The 24,793-nt window shown below is 46.3% G+C and overlaps 1 protein-coding gene across 1 annotated transcript in view; it reads right to left on the reverse strand.

Moving 5' to 3' along the window:
• Positions 1-14,674, reverse strand: part of LOC119442789 (zinc finger protein ZIC 4-like) — a 77,642-nt gene extending 62,968 nt beyond the window's left edge. The window contains exon 1 of the mRNA XM_037707812.2: positions 13,711-14,674. Within this exon, the coding sequence (XP_037563740.1) occupies positions 13,711-14,545 (835 nt within the window). The 5' untranslated portion in view covers positions 14,546-14,674. The remainder of the gene's footprint in view (positions 1-13,710) is intronic.
• Positions 14,675-24,793: the final 10,119 nt, after the last annotated feature.

Raw genomic sequence — 24,793 nt, forward strand, 5'->3', positions numbered from 1 at the left:
TTTGTGAAAATATTTGTAAATTTGACAATGAACTTTATCAAATGGGACCAAATGTAAGAAGACGGAGAAAAAAGGAGAAGGCGGAGACGAGGTCATCTTCATCGTCTTTTGTGCGGTCTTTACAGATTCTTTTTCTCTCTTTTTTTCGCGATGAAGACTTCCCTTAAGGCTTTCCCAACAACAGATTCTGCGAAATTTCATACATTCTGCGAAATTACGCAGGAATGTAGGCGAAATTATACCGGGTGTTTCCATTATTTAGTATTTGTAAATCGACAACAGTGCAGGCACTACAACGTTAAACGTTCTCTAAGAAATATAGAAGGGGGGTATGGAAATGTGCGGATGTTAACTATGATTTCACCCAGTTTCCCACCCTAGACTGAGAGAAGCGAAATATATGTCACAAAGGTTATACGAGGGGAAAAAAACAACAAACAGTGCAAGCGTATTGACACTTGAACTGCTACAGGTATTACCTCAGCATTTTACAGATAAAAAGTATAATAAAATCGACATTCTTAGTAACTCGTTCGCAGGTACGGATGATAACATTAGATATATCTGCGCCTGTGTACCGGTGTGTATTTTCTTTCTTCCTTTCTTTCTTTCCTAGCTTTTCTGCGCTTCGTCTGCGCGTGGCTGTCCTCAAGCTTACCCCTGAAGTATAGTCTCAACCGTCTCGAGTCGTCAGCAGAAATCGTGGTCAGGATGCGAGCGAGTCCGTTGGTGGACCGGCCTTGACACTGAACTTCATCGTGGCGTGCCCAATGCGCGGTGGGACTCGTTCCGGAGCCCCCAGCGGCTCCCAGACCGTAATCCTCCCACGATATTACCTTCGCCCCACCGCCATCCTTTACCGCCATCACAGCCGAAACGAACGTGGCCACAGCGGGAGACGCCCGGACGGATGGCGCTGCTCGTCCCAGCCGTATAGACAGACGGTCAGGGGAGACTGAGCCAAGGACAACTCCTTTTGGAAAGGCTTAGACGAACAATTGTATTTAATGTTATCACGAACTTTTTTTTTTCGAGAGGGCGGGCCGGGGCCAATGTATATTACGTTCCACTTGCAGTGAGCCGAATATGAAACGGTATCACTGCTTAGAGCGACAAAATCGGCACGCGCGTCACAGGGAAGTTGCGATGCATGACTTCGTGGTGACTGCAGTCGGTGACAACTTAAGAATTCCGTAAGCTCCACCCACAAAACCGTACTTTAACTGCACTCTATGCTTCCGCGGTCCAAAACACAGTTCCCAAAAGGGTATCCCAATAGTGGAAGTATAGTTTGCCTCCACCATGACGTCACAGAAACGGGCGAACGCAATTGACTGGCCCATATGTGTACATACAGGTACCCCATTATGGGAGGACATCGCGGCGCATTTGCAACTACGTTATTATATAGCTGTCATCGACTAATAGGCCGGCCACAGACAGATCGCTAACAGGCAGAAATAAGGTAATGAACCTTTTTAATAACCTTTTTTTTTATTGCCACAGGGCGAAATAACGCCAGTAAGAAAAAGAAAAAAAAGAAGCAGAAGAACAAAAAGAAAGAAATCGTAAGGGGTAGTAGCTCAATGCAGAAGACGTTAAAGAACTCCAAGTGGTCGAAATTATTCCGAAGTCCCCCACTATATACGGCGTGCCTCATAATCAAATCGTGGTTTTGGCACGTAAAAACCTCAGAATATATATATATATATATATATATATATATATATATATATATATATATTTCAATTGCCAAGAAAATGTAAGAAATACCACTGCGCGTGCGACGTGGTTATGGGGACGCGGGGATAATGGGAATGAGAAAACAGAGAGAAGAGCCAGGTATACACCGCAAGGAAGCTTCACGCCTTCTTGTTACATTTCTAAGAAACACTGAACAGCGGCCGTGCACTGATCTGTTCGACATGTGGTAAACATCTTAGTGATACTGCAAGAGATGCTTAAGCGGAGCAATTGCCAGCCTCGATCACCAGGCTAAACTCTACAACGCACCACCACCACTATACGGACAGTGCATGCATCCAGCGGCATACAGAGTCTACTATACATACCCGTGGCCATTCAAGCGTCACAGACAGAGCTCTTAATAAAGATACGAGACCACGTCAAACAAACTCGTGGCTCAGTAAGTGCGCGCCTTCAGGAATTCAGCGGGTGCGCAGCGTCTGGGCTCTGATCGAAGGACGCGATATAAATATGTTTCTTTCGCACAAGAACGTAACACCTAAATTGCTCATTAAACGAATCGATGATACATAATCTCCCGCCTCATCATACCTTGCGTTGTACGCTTCCATCCCCCCCCCCCCCGTTTTTTTTTTTGCTCGTTTCTTTTTCTCTCCGCTGTTCTTCCTGTCTTTCATTTCCCCTTACCCTTCCCCCAGTGCAGGGTAGCGAACCAGAATCTAGTCCGGTTAACCTCCCTGCCATTCCCATTCCGTTTATCTATCTCTCTCTTTTTTCGTGTGCCTGCGTCATCCGTTTAATAAACGGTAACGTGCAATAACGCAGTATGAAATACGTATAATCACGGACGTTGCGGGTACATTTATTTGTCACACTATGACGTTGGTTTCATTTTACGTGTCTCTCTATGTCACCGTCACGTGTACTACACCCCTTGCACTTTTCCAGGTATACGCGGGGAGTGTAATAATCATGCGAATTTCGCAAACGCACATCAAAGAATGCGACCATGAATGCAACGCGCGGGAAACGTCGCACATCGCCGATAAGAAGATCGTGGCTTACTGTTTCCACAGCCTGCATGTTTATATGACGAGCGCTGATGTTCACTCGCGTATACCGTGCACATAGACTTGGCTTGCGTGACTGCGAGCTCGACCTCCCCCCCCCCCCCCCCCTCCTCCCCCATACCAGTCCCCCTTTCCGCTGCCTTCGAAACACAAGCTTTCCTCTTTCGGGTGAATCTGCCGAGCCGTGGAAGGTGTGTCAATCAAAGCCAGTCCACCACCTGCACGTGACTAGGGTCAGTGTGCGCATACTGGAGAATAGAAGCGTATATACAGAGCGAGAAGGACAGAGAGGCTCCGCGTATGTAGCGTACAGAAACAGCTTCGGCGAGTTGTGTATATATTTATATACTATATACTACGCGGCGCCATCTGCGGTGCCAGGCGCGATAGGCGCGCCTAGCCATCCGCGGCAAGGCGGCCTTTTGTCTGGCGCGCGCTGTCAGCGGTTCGCGAACTTCGGCCTCCCCGATCGGTCATGATGCGGAGCCTCTTTGGCTCGTTTTGCGAGCCTGCCGGGCGTTGCGTACACGTAACCGCCGACGCCCTTCACATGAGAGCAACATCGGTCGTGCGCCGGCAGACAACGTGCGTTTTGCAAGGACCAGTATACCTATATATGCAGCGGCCCAAGCACGCGGGCACATATGAAGTCAGGTCGATAATGTTGTAAGTCTATAGCTTGCGGGATCACACGTATCTGCGTATCGGAAACGTCATTCACTTGTCCTCAGCGGTATATATATACGTGCATGACATGTAAGGTGTAGCCAAATATGAGTGGCAGGCACTATACAACCTGCACTGTGGAAATTACGGCGCGCTGCATTAGTATATACACAGTGTTGTACCTGCAGGATTAAATGCAATGGTGACGGCGTTCACTGAAATAAACACATGCATTTCATCCGGAAACCATATATATTCATGGGTGCACGCGGTCGCTGCAACTGCAACCACTTCTGTCTTTCTGCATAGAGTTGCAAACCTAAAGTGTGGTTATACTGCAGAGTTAAACAATGAAGCTGTCTGTAGAGTGTTCGCAGTATGTTTCTCCACAACGATTTGTGCGAGCGTTGTGAACCAGTTAAAGGTCAAGTTGTCACTGAACACTAAAGCATACCTTTCCGGCAGACGCCTCGCTTTCCTTTATATAGAGCAAGTGTCTTTCATTCTTTCATTCTGGTTCCTTGTTGATTATTTTTCACGGCCTCAACGCTTATCATTTTTCTTCAGCGCGCGACCATGACTGAATAGCACTGTAAAAGCAATAGCTGAACTTAAAACTCCACTTAATGTATTCGTTTGACCTGCTTCTTTTCCAATTACACACTGCAGACTTGCGAACGTTCACTGAGTGAAGCAATACGACGAAGAGGGAGAGAGGAAGAGAAACGAAAGCAAAAGGACACTCGCTGCGCTGTAATAATAGAGGTGGCCGACCAACTAATGCAAAAAAAAAAAAAAGGCTGACTGCAGCAGTATGACAATTGCGAGCTTTTAAAGTTGCTTCTATCTAATTTCAGATGCGCGTATGTGCACGCGTGTGCGTATGTATGTGTGTATTACGGAGTAATAGGACGCTAAGCAAAGTAAAAAAAGAAAAGAAAATTAGATTGTGGTGGGGTTTTACGTGCCAAAACTAAGATTTGATTCGAAGGCCGTGGCTTATAGCCAGGGAGTGGCACACCATGGACGTGACCCCCCCCCCCCCCCCCCCCCCCAACCCGAAATGGCTGTGTTATTATGGTACCTTCCCAGCACCAATAACATCCAATAAAAGCATGTAGCCCTGCATTATCCAGGTAGAGCTACAATGTCAATTCGTCGGTCGCAGTCAAGCTGCCAGCGCACCTTCTGCGTACCGATGTCAATTATCATACCCTGTACGATCATTGCACCTTGTCTCCGCAGTGTGCGCGCCTTAAATATCTACACTAAACCACTTCCGTCACCAGAATGAGAAAAAAATAAAGATAAAACAAGACGAAATAAGAAAAGGAGCAGAAGCATTTATAAAGTGAGCAGCTGCATTCGGAGCGGGAAGCAGCAGCAAAATCCTTTGCGCCTCTTCGTCTTCACAACCACTCTCTCTTTCTTTCTTCTCTCTCTCTCTCTCTCTCTCTCTCTCAAAATCCTTACTGATGTCGCTGACAGGTGGATTCCCCACGTCGGCTATGCGGCGGCACGAACTCGCATTAACCGGAGACGGTGTTGAGGGCCGGGGCATCGTCTACAAGGCAGGTGCAAAGTTCGATGAAACGTGCAATTTATGCGCTATCTATTTTAGGGGATCAAGCAGGGTGTCAGTGTACATAAGCGTATGCATGCGACTACGTCTGTGTAGGTACGTGGCTGTCTTTGCTGGATTAACAGCCCTTACAAAAGTCGAATTCCGTTGTATTTCTATTGAGTTTTTAATTGCCTTAAATATACTTTTCGTTGAGGTGGAATTGCGTATCATGCATAATTTTGTTGGAACAGGTTTCTTCTGCTGGCGCTAAACGACGTTGACAATATGGCTTTCGTTCGTTCTGCCACGTTGAATAAATGTGCACATTTTGATTCATTTGTTATCTCCGTACTTATCTATATATGGTCGAAATTGCTTGCTGCTTGAGTAGAGCCCCGTGGCTCCTGATAAGGTCGCACTTCCGCAAGGAGCGAGAACAGCATGGTTAGCTGAGACAAGAATCGATGAACATGCTGATTAATATATGGGCACGAAGAGCCCTGTGGCGAACAATGGCCCGAAGGTGTCAAGAATAGCTTTGCTTTGTTTTGATGTAAAGGAACATACGCATAATAACCTCATGATGGCTGTTAAATACACTGCTCGGATATTGTCGAGCTCACTCGGTGAATAACTCTTCCGCGCGATTAATCGACAGAGAAACAGTTCGCCGACTCCTGACACGGGCTACTTTACCGACGCTTGCCAAAGAGTTCGAGCCCGGTTTAATAGTCGCTGGGCGTCGCTCTGTGATTGTCGGAGAAAAAAATAAGAAGGGGAGGGAGGAGAGGTTGCAGACTATCATGAAGTTCATTGGCGCCTCCGGGACGCACAACGCAGCCGTGAGTGCACGTGACAACTTCCAGTGGGCAACGTGATTTCTTTTCTTTTTTTTTTTGCATCAGGTGCATGTACAATGAAGTGGCATATGCTATAAGTATTGTGCATTCTAAATCCCTATACTCACGAACCAAAGCGATTAATTAATATAGTTTCTCTCAACACATGTGCGTATATCCATTGCTTCGTCCACAATTAATATAATACCCGCCGCAGTGGCTCAGTGGCTATATATGGCGTTCTGCAGCGGAGCACGATGTCGAGGGTTCGATTCCTGGCCGCGGCAGCCGCATTTAGAGGACGGCGAAACGCATAGAACGCTTGCGTACTTAGATTCCGGTGCACGTTACACATAGCCCCAGATGATCCAACACGGGCAGTCATTAGCGGCTTCTGTTGAGGCATACAATAGACTTCACGGCTAATATACTTCACCACTACTGCACAATCACAGAATTGCGTCATAGGCAGCGCTCAGATGAGAGTAGTGGGCGGATAATTAGCTGCTTATTCATTACAAGATTAGAAAAATGAAGGAGAATATCAATGCTGCAGGGGCACACTGTAACTGTCTATAGCTGAGTCTGCTGACACTTGAACGGAGGCCAGCGTAGCTGACCATAGGAAGCATAGTACAAATGGCAGAGGTAACGACTATCTACAAAACATACGAAGTAAACTCTCGTTATAACAAAATCACTTTATTCAAAATAGTCTATTGTAATTTCTTTGTATTCCCGCGTTAGTATCTGTGTTCCATCCGCTTTTAACGAAATACCGCTAATAACGAAGTCAATTTCCTGTTGCGATCACTTCCTCACAACGAGGCTTTATTGTGGCTTTGTCTAAATCGTTAACCTTATAGTTCACATACATGTGACACTGCAGATTGTGTTAGTTCACGAGAGAAGGCGTGCACGCTCAAACGTTTGTCTGCGCGCACACGAGAGAGTAAACTGGACAGCGCTGTCCGCTCCAAATGAGCCACCGCGCCTCGCGCGCAGTGAGAGCACGCGGCCGCCATGGCATCGTCCGGCCGGGTCTGGTTGTCGGCTGGTTCTACAAGCGGATTAAGCGCGTGGCGCGTGTCTGCGGCCGATAAGCTGCGGCTCCAGTACTCGGTCTCCTCGGTTTGTGTCGATGTCCTGCGCGCTTTGGCCCCGGAATGCCTCGCAGTGCTCACAACTTGATTGAGCTGCCGATAACAGGCGCGTGTTCGTGCGTTTGAGTACGTACGTCGACCGTGCCAGCGTGAGTGTGTGCGTGTTTGTGTGTGTGTGTGTACATACTAACGTGAGCGCAACTTGCGTGGAGAAGAATGGAGATCTCATCTCTTGCGCGCGCATTTAGCGAATCACATTCAAGCAAATTTAACGCGGCCACCATTGATACATATCTTGCCATTTCTTCACCGCGAGGCTTATAAGAAGCTTCTGGTAATTTACCGTGTAAGAGACGGCGGTTTGACTGCGTACAGATTAGATCATGGCGGATGAATGCGACCACGTGGGCATTTTATAGTGTGCATTTACTTACTTGCAAGTCTCCCTATAGACGATTGAAAACACGGCGAATAAAACTGGTTTGTGATGCTTTCTTTCTTTCTGTTGTTATATAATGCTCCCGGTCATTATAGAATTTGCCAGATTCGCGGCGGCAGATGAATTTTCTCGCAATTTGTCATTTTTTTTGTTCTCTAGTTTTTACCCTGACCGACATGTTTTTCTTAATTGAATAGCCATCCAAGAATGCGTCAAAGCAACAGAAAAAAGAAATGTCTTACTATGCTTTATACAACCGTTGCCAACCATAAGTTTTTCGCAGCCTGCGATTATATTGACAATGCATATACAATTGATCAACAGTTTTATTGATGTCCAATAGCCAGATGTAATACTAATTCTGGCTCTCTTCTGATGATACGTACATTGCCTTACACTTGGGGAATGTGAGTCAACCACAAAATAAGTGTGCAACGAAGCAGATGGCATGGAATGACTCGGGAGTGTATAGCGTCTGCATGAAGTTTCTTTGCAGATATCTTGCCTTATAGTTTTCGTGATACACTATGCATTTCAGTAATAGCTCCTGATTGCATTTCCACTTGGATGCATTTAACTATAGTTTTCAGTTGTTAGTTACACAGAGGCACTCAAACAGCATTCAACTGCAATTAATTTGTAATCTGTACAGCTATATATATGGGCTCGAAGCATCTGCTAAGCGTTTTCGAAAACGTTAATAACGACACAAAGTGAATGTATGCAGCACACAAACTAACTTAAGTTGCGTCAAGCAGGCTCACCCTCTGAGCAGACATCAAAGCGTCTTGCTTTTGGTTTACTTGAATCAATAGAATCATAGTCACTCAATATAAATTAAAATCAAGGGTGCGGAAGTAATAGTCATATTTGCAGCGAATTCATGATGTATGTCCAACATCATGATTGGTTGGCATATCTGTTCTTATGAATTCGTACTGTACGTAATAACTCCTTTTTTTGTATGTGTATGTGTGTGTGTGAATACGGGCCGAATTCTGTATACGAACAATTTGCCAATGTAGAACTTGATAGGCTATAGGAAAATGCGCATTGATATAGCGTTTCGGGAAATTGGCGCCAGAGGGAAGCCTCTCGCTGTAGTCAGCGTGCGCCGCCATTTTGACAATTCTATATACTGTATATGTCTGCAATGACGAGCAGTGCGTGGGTATAATCTATCAATGCTCGTTCTTCTTGCAGCAAGCTTGTTTTGGTGGCAGCTATTAGCTCGTTTCACCCGTAATTTCTATTATTAAGTTGTTTTGAGAACGTTATAAAGGAGAGTAACTGTTTCGCGAGGACCGAATATAATTACACAAGGTGAGTGTCGATAGACTTAGCGACACGGATTCCTTAAAGGTGCAATGACCACTTCTTTAGAACCACTGTTCGAGGCCTGTTCTCTTCGCTTCATCAGCGTGATCAATCGATACGAGCATTCCTCATAACAAAAAAAAAAAAAGGAGAAAGTAAACCACCGAGAGTATACGTACTTAAACCAATTAAGTTAACTCCCGCCAATTAAGTGCCTATTGCACAAACGCGCTTGCAAGATAGACTAAATGTTTTAACTCCCCAGTTTTCTTTTTCGCATAACTGCGGTGAAACATTCTTCGTGAAACTTATAACATGTGCTCAGAAACAACATCCTGTGTTATCGCTGTCTTTGTTGAACATTCAGTTATTTCCAGAAGTGGCCAACGTGCTATATGACTGCGCGAGTAGCACACAGAAGCGGCAGACGTGCTGTACAGCATATATATATATATATATATATATATATATATATATATATATATAGGGTGTCCCAGCTAACGTTAGCCAAGCTGTTCAACGAAAAAAAGAATAAAAAAAACACGGTGCAAGATAAAATCATAAGACCTACGATGTTCGGTCGTTAAACCTGTGGCAACCGAACACCATAGGTTTTATAATTGTATTTTGTGCCGTGTTCTTAAAATCGTTTTTGTTTCCTTTGAGCAGCTTAGCTAACGTATAAGCTGGGGCACACGGTATATAAACGGAGTATCACGTTCACACATGCGTGCAGTGGAAAAGGCCGCGCCGGCACGCGCCGTGAGGTTGGATAACTGCATATAGGTATATAACTATAGCACTGTGAGTGCGCCGAGCCTGCAGTTCTTGCGTCATGGCTTTCGTAAGCTCTTTCTTTCTTAATGCAAAGAACGCAGCGTACGCATAATGATCACTGCGCAACCACCTCCCCGTAAACATCCGCTCGATAAATCTCGTTTAGGAATAGCTCTTGCGCTCTTCTGAATACGAAAACGGTGTCGCGATACCTCTGACCTTATATCAAGAGTACACGACGCCTTTCATGTTTATATTTAAACGTCATTCACACGTTCCTTTCGAAGGAGAGAGCCTAAATGACGCCGTCTACTGTTCGCGCACTCTTGAGCGCTTCTCACTTCGTTAAACTGACGGCTGTCTCTTTGCTATACATTGCATGGGAAATAAGCGAATAGCGATGCATATATTTCCGAATACAATCGAATATATACACGGACGTTCGCAAGGAACTTGCCCTATATTTATATAACTATTACATTTAATCTGGGTTATTTTATTGCTGTTCGTATTACGATGTGGATGGAAGGAGTCAAAGACAAAATAAAATGAACTTATAGAGCCTCCAGTACAAGTAAGGAACCCTATATTTAGTATTAAGCGTCATGCGCTAGCTGCATGAGGGAGTAAAGGATAGCTTATGCAAGTCTACCAAAGCTTGCGCGATCATGACAATGATCATAATGAAACAAAGGACCTCCACATAGATGCACATAAAGGCTTCGGCTAGCTGCGTGACAATTTGAATTTGACAGTTAATATAATTCGAAGAAAGCATAAAGATAACTACAAATCTCGTCATACCACGTTAACAGCGATACTTAACCCAGTAAAGGTTTCGCTTTATGTTTGAATAACTGTTCAAAGAAAAAAAGGTTCAAAATAACTAAACCAGGGCGTATATATAGTTAGTTGGATCACGGTCAGTTCCTGTGCAAAAAGAAAGTAAGATATAAGGAAGGAAGGAAGGAAAGAAAGAAAGAGAGAAAGAAAGGACGGCTCCACTCAGGCACTTGCCCTATGCAGCAACAGTGTGTTTGATTCGACAACAATCAGCAGATTGATTTAAAGAATACCTAATGATTTCTGGGGAAGTTGACGACTAACTCAATCGACAAGTGCAGACAGCCATGCACGATATGCGCTGTATACTGAATACTTAGTTATATAGAACGTCAAATTATTGCCAAATTACCAAATTATTGAATGTATTCGTTCAATATTTAAAAGAAAATTACCGTTGCTTATGTCACGTCTCAAGCATTCATGCCACGCATGCTCTTTAGTGCAAAAAAAAGTTAGTTCTTCGTTCAAAAAAGCAAGTTCTGGTCATATATAATGTATAGCGATAGTACTCAAATTAGCACGTTTCCCGAGCTAATAGAACGTTTCCCCTGGTTTGGTTCCAACACCATGGCATGCTCGCCGCGATGACACGAAATAACTATTCGTCACCAGGCAGTCTATTTTGTTTCTTAGTGCAGTGATGTCATTCAGTGTATACAAGCACGCGATGACATTTTCCTTTTTTAACATAGAACTTGGGGCAAAAAGCAATGCGATCGTAGCTAACGAACCGTCAAATTTTACAGCTGATAAAACGTCTAGCAGCAGCACTTCGTTGAACGTCGTCTCAGCTATATAGCACTAGACTAAGAGAGAGAGAGAGAGAGATAGAGAGAGAGAGAGTGCATGCTATTGAGAATGAGATCTTGATGAATGCTGAAACTGTCAGCTTTGCTATATGCATATGCTGGGATTTCAACACCAAATGATGTGTTTGAACTTACGTGAGGAAGAAAAGAAAATCAGCAACAGAAATAACGACAAGAAAAAAAGTAATAGAAACTACACATGAACAGATCAAGCCCAGGTAAACGAATGGTCAGCCCTGTCTGGCGTATAACAGCAGGGCCTTAATTCGTGGCTCGGATTGCGTCCCACGTCTGCCTCGGCGCCATAGGAAATCATTAGTCCGCATTTGTCTCTCGTATATCAAGCGAAGTATTTGCTGCTAATCACGCGTCTCTGAGTTAAACAGTACAGAAACGCAGTAAATACATGTATGTAAAAGATGGAATGCATAACCCACATTGACGCTTTCAGTTGCGAAATGTTCAAAGAAGGGAAAGTAAGTATATTACTTGCGTGACAGCACTTCAAAAGTTATGAAACGGCGCGACTTATGTACATAAAGTGTATAGCTCTTTAATATGTAAGCGGGTGCGTATTCGCGTTACAGAAGACAGTCCGGAGACGGAGTTACCTAAATGTCCTGCGACGAAACCAAACAAAAATAAAACAAGAATGCTCTGCGTCTATATTCTCTGTCTGTTTATATAAGAGAAGGCGAGAGACATTGATATCTATACTCGTATAAGTTATGGCGTTATTTAACTACACTTGTCCGGAGGCTCGCAGCGTCATGCGAACCGGAGATACATGGTGCATGCAGAAAGCGGAAACACATCCAGCTGGAAGACGTCAAGTTCGCTGTGTACACTTCGTCGAAGTCACATCTGCAGTGACGCACGCGCTGACGTATCCATTAGCGTTTTGTGCACTTGGTAAACGTATAACACTGCGTGCTCGCCATTCAAAGAACTCGCATATAACAGTGCGATAGAAACAAAACTGAGGCCATCGGCGCCAGCAGACTGTTTTTGGCAATCGCTGCTGGACAAGATCAACATTACGCGTCCATTCAGAGGCAGCGAGCGATTTTGCCGCGTCAGGAAGTTGTGTCAAATTCACGCTACTCCATCGAATTTGACGCCTATTCGCAGTGCGCTCAATGTTCCCGACCTTTTCTTTCATATTTTAAAGTATCTTACGCAGAAGAATCGTTCGGGTCTCGGAGGCTGTCTTATTATTATTTTTTAAATTAGAACATATTCACCTTCGCCCCCAAAATCGTCATCGACGCATCGGCACGAGAGAGGGTTAGTGAACGTCACGTCGTCTTAGTTATTTCGAAAACTAGGACAAAGTAGTCCCTTAGGACAAAATAAAGTTTCTTGTCTGTCTGTCTGCCTTGAATAATAATAATAATAATAATAATAATAATAATAATAATAATAATAATAATAATAATAATAATAATAATAATAATAATAATAATAATAATATCGCGCCGGTCTTGTTTAACAAATCTAGTAGTTGAAGAAGCAAGCTTAGCATTATAAACTGGGAGAGGCGGAGCTCGTATTCAAGCAGCGAACTTATTTTATATATGCACGTAAGGCGAGTTTCGCTCATGCGTCAGTCATTCACTTTTTTTTTTAATAACTGCACACCGATGGGAATTAAACACGTTTGTGCTAATGGCCTCGCTTCTACATCTAGGCAGCGTCGGCATACCTCATGCATAAGGCGGCCTATCGGTTAGCCGATCAGAATATGTCACGAAACCTGTTCGCGTCAAGAAGTGACAAGAATTGCGTGCGCGTCTGTCGACCTGTTAACAAATGAGTACTCGAGCACGGCAGGCAGCCGCCTCACAAATTGCCGACGACGGGCGATGCACACACGCAGGGGACCCGCCCGCTACGTCGCCGACAGCGTCGGTGCGTTACGCAGCAGAAAGGGACCCCGACGTCGCAGCGCGGGTCAACTGTGCATAATAGGCTCGCGACGCCCCGCGCTGCGGTGACGGAAGGGGGAGAAAGAAAGAAGGTGCTCGCTCGCTCTCGGATTGCGCGAAAAGAAACACCTTGTGGCTAACGGTGTAAATAATGGCCGGCGCTCTGTCGCTTCGCCGCTGGACTTCGATCCGCGAGACGCACGCCGGTTCATGCGCCCGCGCTTGGGGGTCTCCCGTAGCGAGTGTAATGTTATGCGCGTGTTTGTTTCGACGAAAAGGGGCGCAAGTGAGGCCCGCACATCTCGCCCCGAGTCGCGATTATAGAAACAAACAAAATGTTTTTAGCACGAATCAATCACCGGGTTATAGGCTCATAGAGGAACGTTCACGAACGAAGTGATTTCCTAATCCAGAGGAATGATCTGCGAACGCCATTCAGTTAGCGAGCCGCGATATTTTCTGCTTTAGGTCACCGGCGGCCCGCAGTGAATGGAGTGTATCTCCCGAGGAACCTGCGGATGCTTCTTTCGGGTTCCTTCGCGCAAACGCGGTCGAGTTGCAAGAAGCAGCGCTCCAAACAAGCGCTATCGCGCATGCAGTCAACAGAAACGAAAGAGTGTAGGAGGAGGCTCGAAAGCCACTGACCTGTGTGCGTTCGCTTGTGGATCTTGAGGTTCTCGGATCGCGCGAACACCTTCCCGCATCCGGGAAACGGGCACGGGAACGGTTTCTCGCCGGTGTGCACGCGAATGTGGTTGACCAGCTTGTACTTGGCCTTGAATGGGCGGCCGTTGCGCGCGCAGTCCTGCCAGAAGCACGCGTGGTTGGTGCACTCTGGTCCCCCCACGTGCTCCACCGTCAGATGCGTCACGATTTCGTGCATGGACGAGAAGCTTTTGCCGCACGGCTTGCGCGGGCTGCTGCTGCTCAGCTGCGCGTGCGGGTGGTGAGGATGGTGGTGCGGGTGGTGGTGGATGGCGGGCGGCTCCACCCACATGCAGGTCAGCTCCTGCTTGACGGGCTGCCGCATGTAGCGGAAGAAGGCTCCGTGCGGGTGGCCGCCCATCGACGTCGCGTACACGGGCTCGGGCCGCGTCTGGAACGCGTCGCCGCGGTACACGTCGGCCGCGGTCAGCGGCAACCGCGAGGAGTACAGGTCCTGCGCCGCGGCGTGGTGGTGATGATGGTGCACGAACATGCCGTCGGCGGCGGTGGCCGCATGGTGATGGTGGTGGTGCGGGGGCGGCGGCGCCAGGTCACCGCGCAAGAGAAAGTCCCTGGCCACGGCGGCCGTGTATCCCGCGGCGGCGGCCGCCGCGTGCGGGTGGTGCGGGTGCATGGCGAATCCGTTCTGGAAGTGCGGCGCTTCGGCCGCCCCCAGGTCCTGGTCGAAAGGGTCGAGCCGCGCGGCAGCCGCGGCGGCTGCGGCCGCCGCAGCCGCCGTGCGCGGCCGGCCCAGGCTGCCGGCGCTTTCCATCATGTCGCAGCTGTTGCTCTCGCGAGCATCGTCGCGCGCTGCGGGACGACTCCTCACTCACACTGAGCGCGCGCAGGCACTGCTACTCCCCGGAGCGCGACGCCTCTACCCGCTTCCCTTGCTTCGCCTCCCAGCGGCTGCCGCCGGCGCTGCTGCTGCAACCACCGCCGCGGACCACGCCCACGGGGAGGCGAACCCATGCGGCGTCGCTCCGCCTCCAAAACCATGACGTCACGGGAGCAGTTCCGCGCGCGAGCGCCCACCCCCACCGCGCCGGCGTGCGCGTCGGCTTGTTTTTGCCTCCACTCGCCGCTATTTACGAAATCGCGCGGGTGGAAGCGAGAGGCTTCACCGACACCGCGACGGGGCGAGTCGGTCGAGGCGTTGCATTTACGCTTCTTATGGGGGCCAACCGAGTCACGGCGGAGTTCTGGCGAGAGGACGCTCCGTGTGGATTAGCGTAGCGGATGGGTCGCTAAGTTTTCCGTTGTCGCCATCTTTCAGTGGACACTGTGTTTCGGCAATTCTCTCATTCGCACAGCTTCGAATTAATTCCTTCGTGAAGATCATGAAGTCGCGAACGCAGAAATAAAAGCTCCAAAGAGTTTATTTTTACGTAGGTTGTTTTACCGGAAAGTATTGCTGGGCACCCGTCGCGAGTCAGGCAGGTGCGTACGCTCCACGCAACGGCGCGATATCCTTCATCTTTCCCAAGAAGCTGTGAATGGCAACACTTGAGGTGACATCGGTGCCTTCGCGCATACATATCGGGCTCCGACCAAGCGGTAGTAAAACGTGAGGCGAATCGATGACAGCCGTCTTGAGTCATTGCGATTAACGCACCAGCGTGCGGCTCGCCAATAGAACACACTCACTCCACTCGATGGCATCGGTCCAGACACCCGGCGCGGACGCGCAGCTGTACGCATAGTCGCCCCAGGCCATGTACGAGCATGCGGCGCTCGCGCAGTTGTCTCGCCGTGGCATTTCTCTCAAGGCCGATCGATGGCGGTTTGTTTCGTCTGCGCAAACGAGTGCAGGCGTTGTCAAGGTTGACAACAGCACCTTTGCGTACGCTTAGCATTTACACTACAAAGGCACGCGTGCCGGAGGAACGTTTTCCAGCGATAGGCAGCAAGTGTGAGCAAGACCTTGCGCTGTGAATCGCGTGCTGGCCGATATGTGGCACACACTCTATACATACATGCATCATCACGATAACTCACGATAACTAATGCGAAGACGTGGGTTTGTTCCCCACCTGCGGCCAGTTGTGTTTTCATCCATTTTAATTTAATTAATTTATCATTTCTTTAATTCAATTAGTAAGTACAAGTAATTTCCCCTACGTTGTCCTTGGTGTCATTGTTTGTTGGCTTCTTATATGATTAATAAAAATCGGGCCCCTCGGCTACATAACGAGGGCTCGAATCTGGCAACATTGATGCCTTCAGGAAGTATATGTGGGTTTATTGACCAGTTGCCTTCACCCAAAAAGATCACGTACTCGTGACGCCTGCGGCAGAAAGGATGTTCCACATCCGCCGCCAAGGTTTGTGAGAGGTGGCGCTGGCTAACACTCCCAGGGCTAGTTTAGTTGTAAGACATAAATACCCCAGAAAGTGGATGAGAAAACGGCGCCGCGGTAGCTTAATGGTGAGAGCATCGCACGCTTAATGGGAAGACGTGGGTTCGTTCCCCACCTGCGGCCAGTTGTTTTTTCACCCATTTTCATTCATTTATGATTTCTTTAATTCAATTAGTAAGTACAAGTAATTTCCCCTATGGTGTCCTTGGTGTCATTGTTTGTTGGTTTCTTATATGATTCATATATATATATATATATATATATATATATCAGCGTTGCACAATCGGGATAGGAAATAGGAGGAGGAGCAGTAGATTTTAATGAAGAGAAGGGAGGAGAGGTCGGCCTGGAGAGCGTGTCTCTAGCCTGCTACACAGGCTAATTCTGCCACTCGATCAGTTATTTCAGACAGGAAATAGTGTATCTGCATACTTAATTACGCGCTTGGAGCTTTAATTACTTATGATTAGCGAGTCATGTGCCGCATGCAGTGCATGTGATGGCGAACGACGCGAGATGATCCACTTTATACAAAGCAAAGATAGTATTCTACGCAATTGTAAGTACCATGCATGCAGTGGTATATACTTACAATTGCCATGAAGCGGAGGCACCAATGCACTTCGTGGCCGATATGTGCGAATATCTCGCAACTAGAAGTCCCAGGCAAACGTTTACGTGTTTTTGGATGAATCAGGTTATGTTTGTCGTTTTGGAAATGTGATATGGCGTCGTGCACTAAACGAAATAAGTTGTATAAGTCAGCGCTCGTTTAGTGTCCCGTGTTTTCCGAGAACGGCGACTGTGCAGCGGCCATTACTGTTGTTCGTAGCCAGCTGTTCCTGCTGCGGCACGCCTAATAAACCCCTTTTCCCCGTGCTCGTAACAATATATATATATATATATATATATATATATATATATATATATATATATATATATATGCATATATATCGCTCTTCACGAACGGCAATGTTGATAGCACCTTCATTTAACCAATGCATGAAACAGCGTTTTCCTCAAAAAGTTAACTGGAACGCCCATGCATTTCGTCGGACACTTTGAAACTTAATATCTCGATAATAGTTCAGTCCTGATAATTCGTTCCAAGTGGATACGCCTTGCGAACTCAGCGGCTATAATTCGTAGTTTGAAAGATGTGCCATAAAATAATTAATTAAAAAGTTAATTAGCGTAATTATGTTAATTATTCAATTAGGAGTTTTGATTTCTCGTGGAAGTAATGGCCGCCGCATCGAGTAGTTTAGATCAAGGATTATAATTGTGCTATCTGCCACAGACAATTTTTAAAAGTTTGGTGCAGCTAAAATGAAATACCCTGTATATAGCAGATACAGCGCTATTGCTGCACCTCTTCGCAATCTTAATGACGGACCCGCGCCGAAAGCCGGCACGCTATCGGATCAGAATCAGAATTCAAAGTGTGCGATTTAGCAATATCTCGATCGTGGCGCGCCTCCAAACAAATTCTGTTGTCAATCGCTGGCATTACTTAAAGAAGTCTAAAAAAAAATAGATCAAAATAAAGTTTCAGTGGATACCTTCGCATGTTGGGCAACGAAAGAGCAGATGCCTTCGCCAATCAAATGCTTTCAAAGCAGCCAACAGTGAGAGCTCCGGTGAATAACCAACTTCCTAAAGAGACAATTCGTTGCCACTTTCGTTCGCTTTGGAAGCCATCGCATCAGCCTTATGTTGTAAAGGGACTCAGCCGCATGGAAGCTATCCTCCTACGCCGAGTAAAATCAAGATCGACCTTCACTCCCGCATGGATGTTCAATGTCAGCGGTGCTGCTTCTCCATCTTACACCGAGTGCAATGAAATGGGCGACAAACATTTCATCTGGTCCTGCAAGCGCCTCTGTCCTAAAGGGAGTAGACTTCTGGACAACATGGGAAGAAGAGAATTTCCTCACAAACGCATCGACCAGTTAGTCTTCCCGGAAGGACCGCGAATAGTGCGCAAGGAAGAGACACGCATTCTTCTCACATTTATATACGAGAGACCGGACTGCTGGACACATGGTGACATTTATGGTGCTCAGGCGGAGCAATTGCCGGCCAGGTCTGCAAGGCTAACCCCACCTGTATAGTAACATCACCACGACAATCGTTTATCACACGTGCGTACCTTAAAGATACGTGACATCAGATATATATATATATATATATATATATATATATATATAAGCATGTCACAATAACAGCGGACTGAAACGTGTGCTCCACATTCACACTTTCCTCCTGTCATTAAGGTTCATCTCTTAAAACGGTTGTGTACATGTACATCTGAATTCCACTGAAACTGGAAATCTTCGTTTGTTTCGCATGTGGTAGACAGATTTAAAAGTGTCCCGTGAAAGCCCCTAAAAATGGTCCGCCAAGGCTGGCTTCTCCACAGCAAGAGGCTTTGTGGGGAGAAACCCGCTTATGTGATTCCCTATTGTTTTAGATGGTGTAGTCATCATATTGGACGCACGTTTGCGCACGCACGTTTGCGTGCAAGCGAGAATGCTGCCATGGCGACTGCAAACGTCGTTGTAGGTCAATAATAAAGACACGTAAGCCGGGTTGCAACCTGGGACGTTTATATTCTGAGACTGACGCTCAGCCAATCGCACCACTGAGATCTCAGATACCTAAGTGTGCTAAATGGATCCAATGCTTCGCGACGCGGTGTGCGGTGTCAGGTCAGTCAAACGTTTATGATAATTTTCTCGCATGCACCGTAGCGGGACAGTCATGCAAAAAAATTAGACATGTCACAGACGTGGTAGCTGCGTAGAGGGACAAAAATGCATATATTTCAAATGACACTTCGTTTGTTGTATCTTTTTTTATGAACCGAACGTGGACAGGGATTTAGCATTTATTGCTCCACGTGCGGGAAAGTTCGTAAGGTAATGCGAAAGCTAGTCTGAAAGTTGTTGGATGTGTAAAAGAGAGCTTCAGGCATATCAAAAGAAATCGCAAGGTTGCCAAGCATTAGCCAAAGTGTCCGGTGTAAGAAGGTTATTAAAAGCGTCGGATATGGAGCGTTGCGGCAGGTCATCCTTACCTCTATTGACCCTTTTTACGGCGATCCCGTGGGCGCTGCCATGTTTGATCACGTGGTGACGCGTCCATTGCTTGCCTCACCCGCCCTCGATCAACTGCCTCCTTGTTTACCATATATGTGTATGACGCCGGTGCGGCTTAGCAAACCTGTTTCGGGAGATATTGTAGAAGGTGAGCGGATGGACGACATGAAGCTTTGCCCATAGCTTCAGAGAACACGTCCAAACGGTGCGAGCAGCGTATAGGCTGGTTGCTCTATAAGCAGGGCTAAATATGAATTCCAAACTTTCAGCTCATGAAATGAATGAGGATTAGTGTTTTTTGCTCTTCGTTCTTTATTTGGCAAATATTTTGAGGCAGCGGCTTGTCAAATTTCTGACTCAGTAAAGTCAGTAAATCGCTCGCGCTTGTGCTCAGTTTCGTTAGGTTTATTCTTTCTGCGCACAAGGCTTGAAACGCAGCTGTTCTGTACACTACACCTAACCTGTACACTACACCCATACCTTGTAGCAAAGATGTATTATCGCTAGTAACTCGCTTACTCTCGTGGACCGTCACGATACATTCAACTTCGACCATTCGTGCGCTATCGGTGTAGTCCGTCATTTATTGTGCGTATAAAGTGCACATATATTCAAGTGTGCGCCCATTCACTTATTCTTGACACATTGGTGAAACAGTGGGCGTAAGTTTCCGTGCCGGTTGGGGTAGATGGGTGTAGATCCTGTGCGCAAAACCTACTATGACAGGAAGCGGTGCTACTGCCTTTGTCATTGTTTAACGAGTGGTACTCACTCTTGCCGACGTACCGGGACTGAAGCCCTTTCTTTGAAGGTTAGCGACGCAACGCTGGAGGATGAGAAAATTTCTGTATCCTCGAGGAAAGCCGTACATCTCAAAAGTGCCAGAAAAACGTACGGACAGTTGCAGCAGCGGTCCGCGAACTTTGCCCCATGTGTTCATTACATTCCTTAATATGCCAGTCACTATTTTTGCAGCCAACTACTGCACGCGTCTTCAATCCACATGGTTCAAACCAGCATGAACGAAGCACAGTGCGTTAGCGAAAACTCAGTTGCATTTCCGACAGCTGATCGCACAGAAGCAAGGTAGAAGCGGTAATGGTTTCGTATTCATGCGCTGTCACTGAGGCAATGTATGGCGCGCCGCCGTAAGCGCCATCTCGTTTCTCTAGAACAAACTGCTCCGCGAAAAGGGTCAATAGCGAGAAAAAATCGGGCTGAACACAAAGGACTTGCAAGACTGAAATGTTATTGCTGGTACACACACGCGCGCACACACACGCGCGCACACACACGCACACACACACACGCACGCACGCACGCACGCACGCACACACACGCACACACACACACACACACACACACGCACGCACACACACGCACACACACGCACACACACGCACACACACGCACGCACACACACGCACACACGCGCACGCACACGCACGCACACGCACGCGCACGCGCACGCACACGCACGCACACGCACGCGCACGCACGCGCACGCACGCGCACACGCACACGCACGCGCACGCGCACACGCACACGCACACGCACACACAGACACAGACACACACACACACACACACACACAACACACACACACACACACACACACACACACACACACACACACACACACACACACACACACACACACACACACACACGTTTCATTGCACTTCGTAGATCGCACGATGCCACGGTCCCAGGATCTTCTCTTCTGTAGAATACCTATAATTTAACTGCCATGAAGCTGTCGGAAGGGCAGGTTTCTCATCTTTGTATGATGGGTAGTCACTCAGGAGGCGTTTTGTGACTTCTTCCACGCCATATTTGCTGCAATCGGAAATGTCCGCCATTGCAATAGTACAAATGAGTGTAAGCGTTCGTAAAATATATCGTAGTTTCTCCCGAAAGGTGAAGCATCGATTGCGATAGCGTATTATTAGACAGCTATACGAACTAATGATAGTAGTTTTATCGGCCGTATAAACTTGTAAATGTTCACTTACTAACCGAGTTAACAAGCATGGTATCACGCGCGCCCAGGAAAACATGAACACATCTCGCTCGATGATCACGGACACTCGCTGTCAAAACGCTGGCATGAGGAAGAGCGACGGCAGCAACGAGCGAATTCGTGCTGCCTCTCGCTTCAAATTTGAAGTTAGCCCACCTCCAAATTTAAGTGGGCCCACCCAAACTTTCAAGTTGGCCCACGCCTACTTTTAGGCTTTGCTATGCATTTTCTATTGATCCCTATGTATCCATATGGGCGTGAGCAAATCTGGTCATAAGGGTATTCATTCTGATCAATTTTTTCTTTCAATTTCTCCTTATCGCTTATAAACTACCAAAAATCTAAATTGACACTTTTGCAATGATTAAATGTGTTAACTTCGCAAATAACGCTTTTTTGTGCGGATACAAGACATTACACTTTTCGCCTGATGGACAGATTTTGCTGGGGTATTCGCCAAAGAATGCTTACGCATTGCAATGTTTACGCATTAATACACAACTGATCTCCGGGGTTGATTGTAGGCTCAAACTAACACGTGTGCACACATCGCGTTGGGTGCTCCGTTCGCCTCGACACCAGCAGAAATTGCGGCCATGCCAACTTAAACCACTTCAGTGCGTCTCACAGAACCGTTTCCCACTCAGAAGACGCCACGTCATACTAAATAGACCGCGCGAGCGCGACAACCACCGGTAACTGCCGCCGAGCGTATACCTGGCATACAACGGAGCGCTCGCCCAAGCCAGCATGCCGACTGCCCACAGATGGCGCCACTGCCTACGCAATATGGCGGTGCCCATATTTCTTCTTCTTTTTTTTTTTCTTTTTTAATGTCTCCTGTATGTAGCGGGCTGCCTTTCTTTTTACCCACGCTGTATCGTATACAGACCTACAACCACTAGCCGGGCAATGCGATGCGATGTGTTCCTGACCTACGTTATGTGATGTAAGGGGCAATGATTTCCAAGTTTTCGGAATTTTTAAAAATCGTTTCTTGCATACAACGTAATTCTATTCCTTGAGCTGGAGTATTCAGTGAGGCGTACATTACTGGCACGAAATATCGAAACACATACTCAACTATTTTAAATCGCAAATTAGTGTCTTAATTAATTACTTAAAACTACTTAACGGCACATATTGCAATTTGCAAACTGTTGCCGGTCAGTTTGCAAGGCGTACCCACTCGAAATTAAATCCCAGAATGACACCAGTTTGGACATATGCTTCATCAAACTCGCCGTAAAAATGCATGGTTGTACCACTTACTTTTTTCAAGCAAAACGCTCTTTTATGAATTGAAGCACAAAAGTAACTGGAATGCCCACGTATTTCTTCCCACACCTTGGGAAATAATATCTCGAAACTGGTGTCCTTCTGGGAATGGCATTTCAAGTGGATACGTCTTACGATACACCAGCTACAATTCGTAAATTGCAATACGTGCCGTAATGTAATTGATTAAGAAGTTAATTACAGAATTTTTGTTGATTAGTTGAACATGTGTTTCGATTTCTCGTGTTAGTAATGTACGCCTCAAGAACAAGATTTACGCTATCTGCCGCAGACGATTTTCTAAAATTTCGGAAAAACTTAAAAATGATCACCTCGCATACGAGCAATAAACTTTCAGTAATGAGTCAGGCGCATGTGTGGCGTTGTGCTTCCTTTGTGTTCAGTCTGATTTGTTCGCGCTATACGTAAAGATAAAATTGCACAAACTCGCCCAACTTGGTATTGTTTTTGTGGCAGTGAAATGAGAGAGAAAGAAATGCAAGGAGATCAACCTGAATCCCGTATGGTACGCTACCGCACACAGGGGGGTTTAAGAGGCTAAAAGCAAGAACGAAATGAGATAGAACCCTGAGGGTGTCGCCTATCAGGAAGGGGACATCGAAATTAAATACGAATGTATGCTGGCAACTGGCGGTTCATTCTCTCCTGTGGCATAGATTAAAGAAGTCGCTTTCTTTTCATTGACGCTCAAAAATACATAACTTTTTTTAAACAAGAAATTAATAAACTACAAGATTAACTAATGAAATTCTCATAAAAACGAACACTGGAAAGCCCTGCTGATAACCAAAATATGGTGGCGCGTTATCGCCTACGATTACGAATGCCAACAGCATAAGAAGCAAACAAGTAGACTGCTTGAAAAAAAAAGAAAAAGAACGTTTACGCGATATTTGATATGAATACGATGACGTGCTTTGCATAGATGCACTAATACATTAAAGTTGTTCATAAGGGCAGCCTGTCTGCGGTATTTGCAACATGCCCCAGGAGCTGCTCTTGCTCGCAGAACTGCGTTTGTCAAAGCCGGCTTCTCCACAGCACGAATCTTTATGCGGGGAAGCCCGCTTTGCTAACGCTCCTTGTTTTATGTGTTACATGATCGTGTACGTATGTAAAGTATTTACGTGCGTCTTTGTATAACCGAGAACGTTTCCGTAATCGTAACCGTAGTCGAGAATGTTACGCCATGGTTACATCAGTTAGCGCGCCGTAACTAGTTCGTGAAAGTTATGCAGATTCCACGCACGTGTTGAAATCTATGTGAAGCGAAGCTTTGGAGAAGCTGTTTATTAAATCATATACAACAAAATCCAATCTGTAGAATTCTGTGTAACGTCGACGCAGCGATGTGACGAGGACTAAGGAGTTGTATGTATGTTGTTTGTCGAGGGAAGAATGGGCCATCAGAGGTGCGTGCACAGACAAGTACGACGTACCTATACATACGACATACATTTAAGGATTCTAAACCCCTTGCATCACAGAGCACATACTCCTGTCTGTGGGTTCGGCAAAAATAGGCGCATATCACGTAGTTTATACATAATGGCCCAAGTACTGGATATAGTTCAAGGATAAGAAATTTAAGATCAAAGAATCTTTCTTATCATGCTTTATGCCATTAAGAGGTATCTGTGCTTTGGAGATTCCTATATAAGGTGTCCCCAGTAACTTGAGCCATTCTTTAAAAGTATGCAAACGCCACGTAGATGGACAGAACCAAGGTAAGGCTGTTTGCCGTCGCTTCGAGATACTCAAATAATGTTTTGCATTCCGTCTAATTACAAAATTAATCTTAATTAATTAACTTCTCAAATATTATAGTTACATCAAAAGGGTTAATGAGAAAATTGTAGCGCAACATGAAAACTCACGATACAGCTTTCTGTTGCTCAATACGTGCCAGCATAAAAGTGTCATATACAACGAAGCTGATAGCCTTCTATAGTTGGTCGGGATCTTTCGTGGCCCTGTGCTCACACCAAAATGTGGGCGAATCATGGAGACAGTACAAAGAAGCGGGAAGCGCACAGTATGCTGCTTCTCCAAGAGGAATCCCACAACGTCATCGGGTGAAATCGTCAATTGACAATTACGTCGCACTGACGTCACGTTTGACAATATGACGTCATTGAATGATGTCATCAGGCGATATCGTCACGTGACGATGCCGTTATTACGTAACGTAACGTTTGACGTGATGATGACATCACGCGACTTTTGCTCTGATCACGCCA

This window comes from Dermacentor silvarum, chromosome 2 (genome assembly GCF_013339745.2).
Source record: "Dermacentor silvarum isolate Dsil-2018 chromosome 2, BIME_Dsil_1.4, whole genome shotgun sequence".
Taxonomy (NCBI): domain Eukaryota; kingdom Metazoa; phylum Arthropoda; class Arachnida; order Ixodida; family Ixodidae; genus Dermacentor; species Dermacentor silvarum.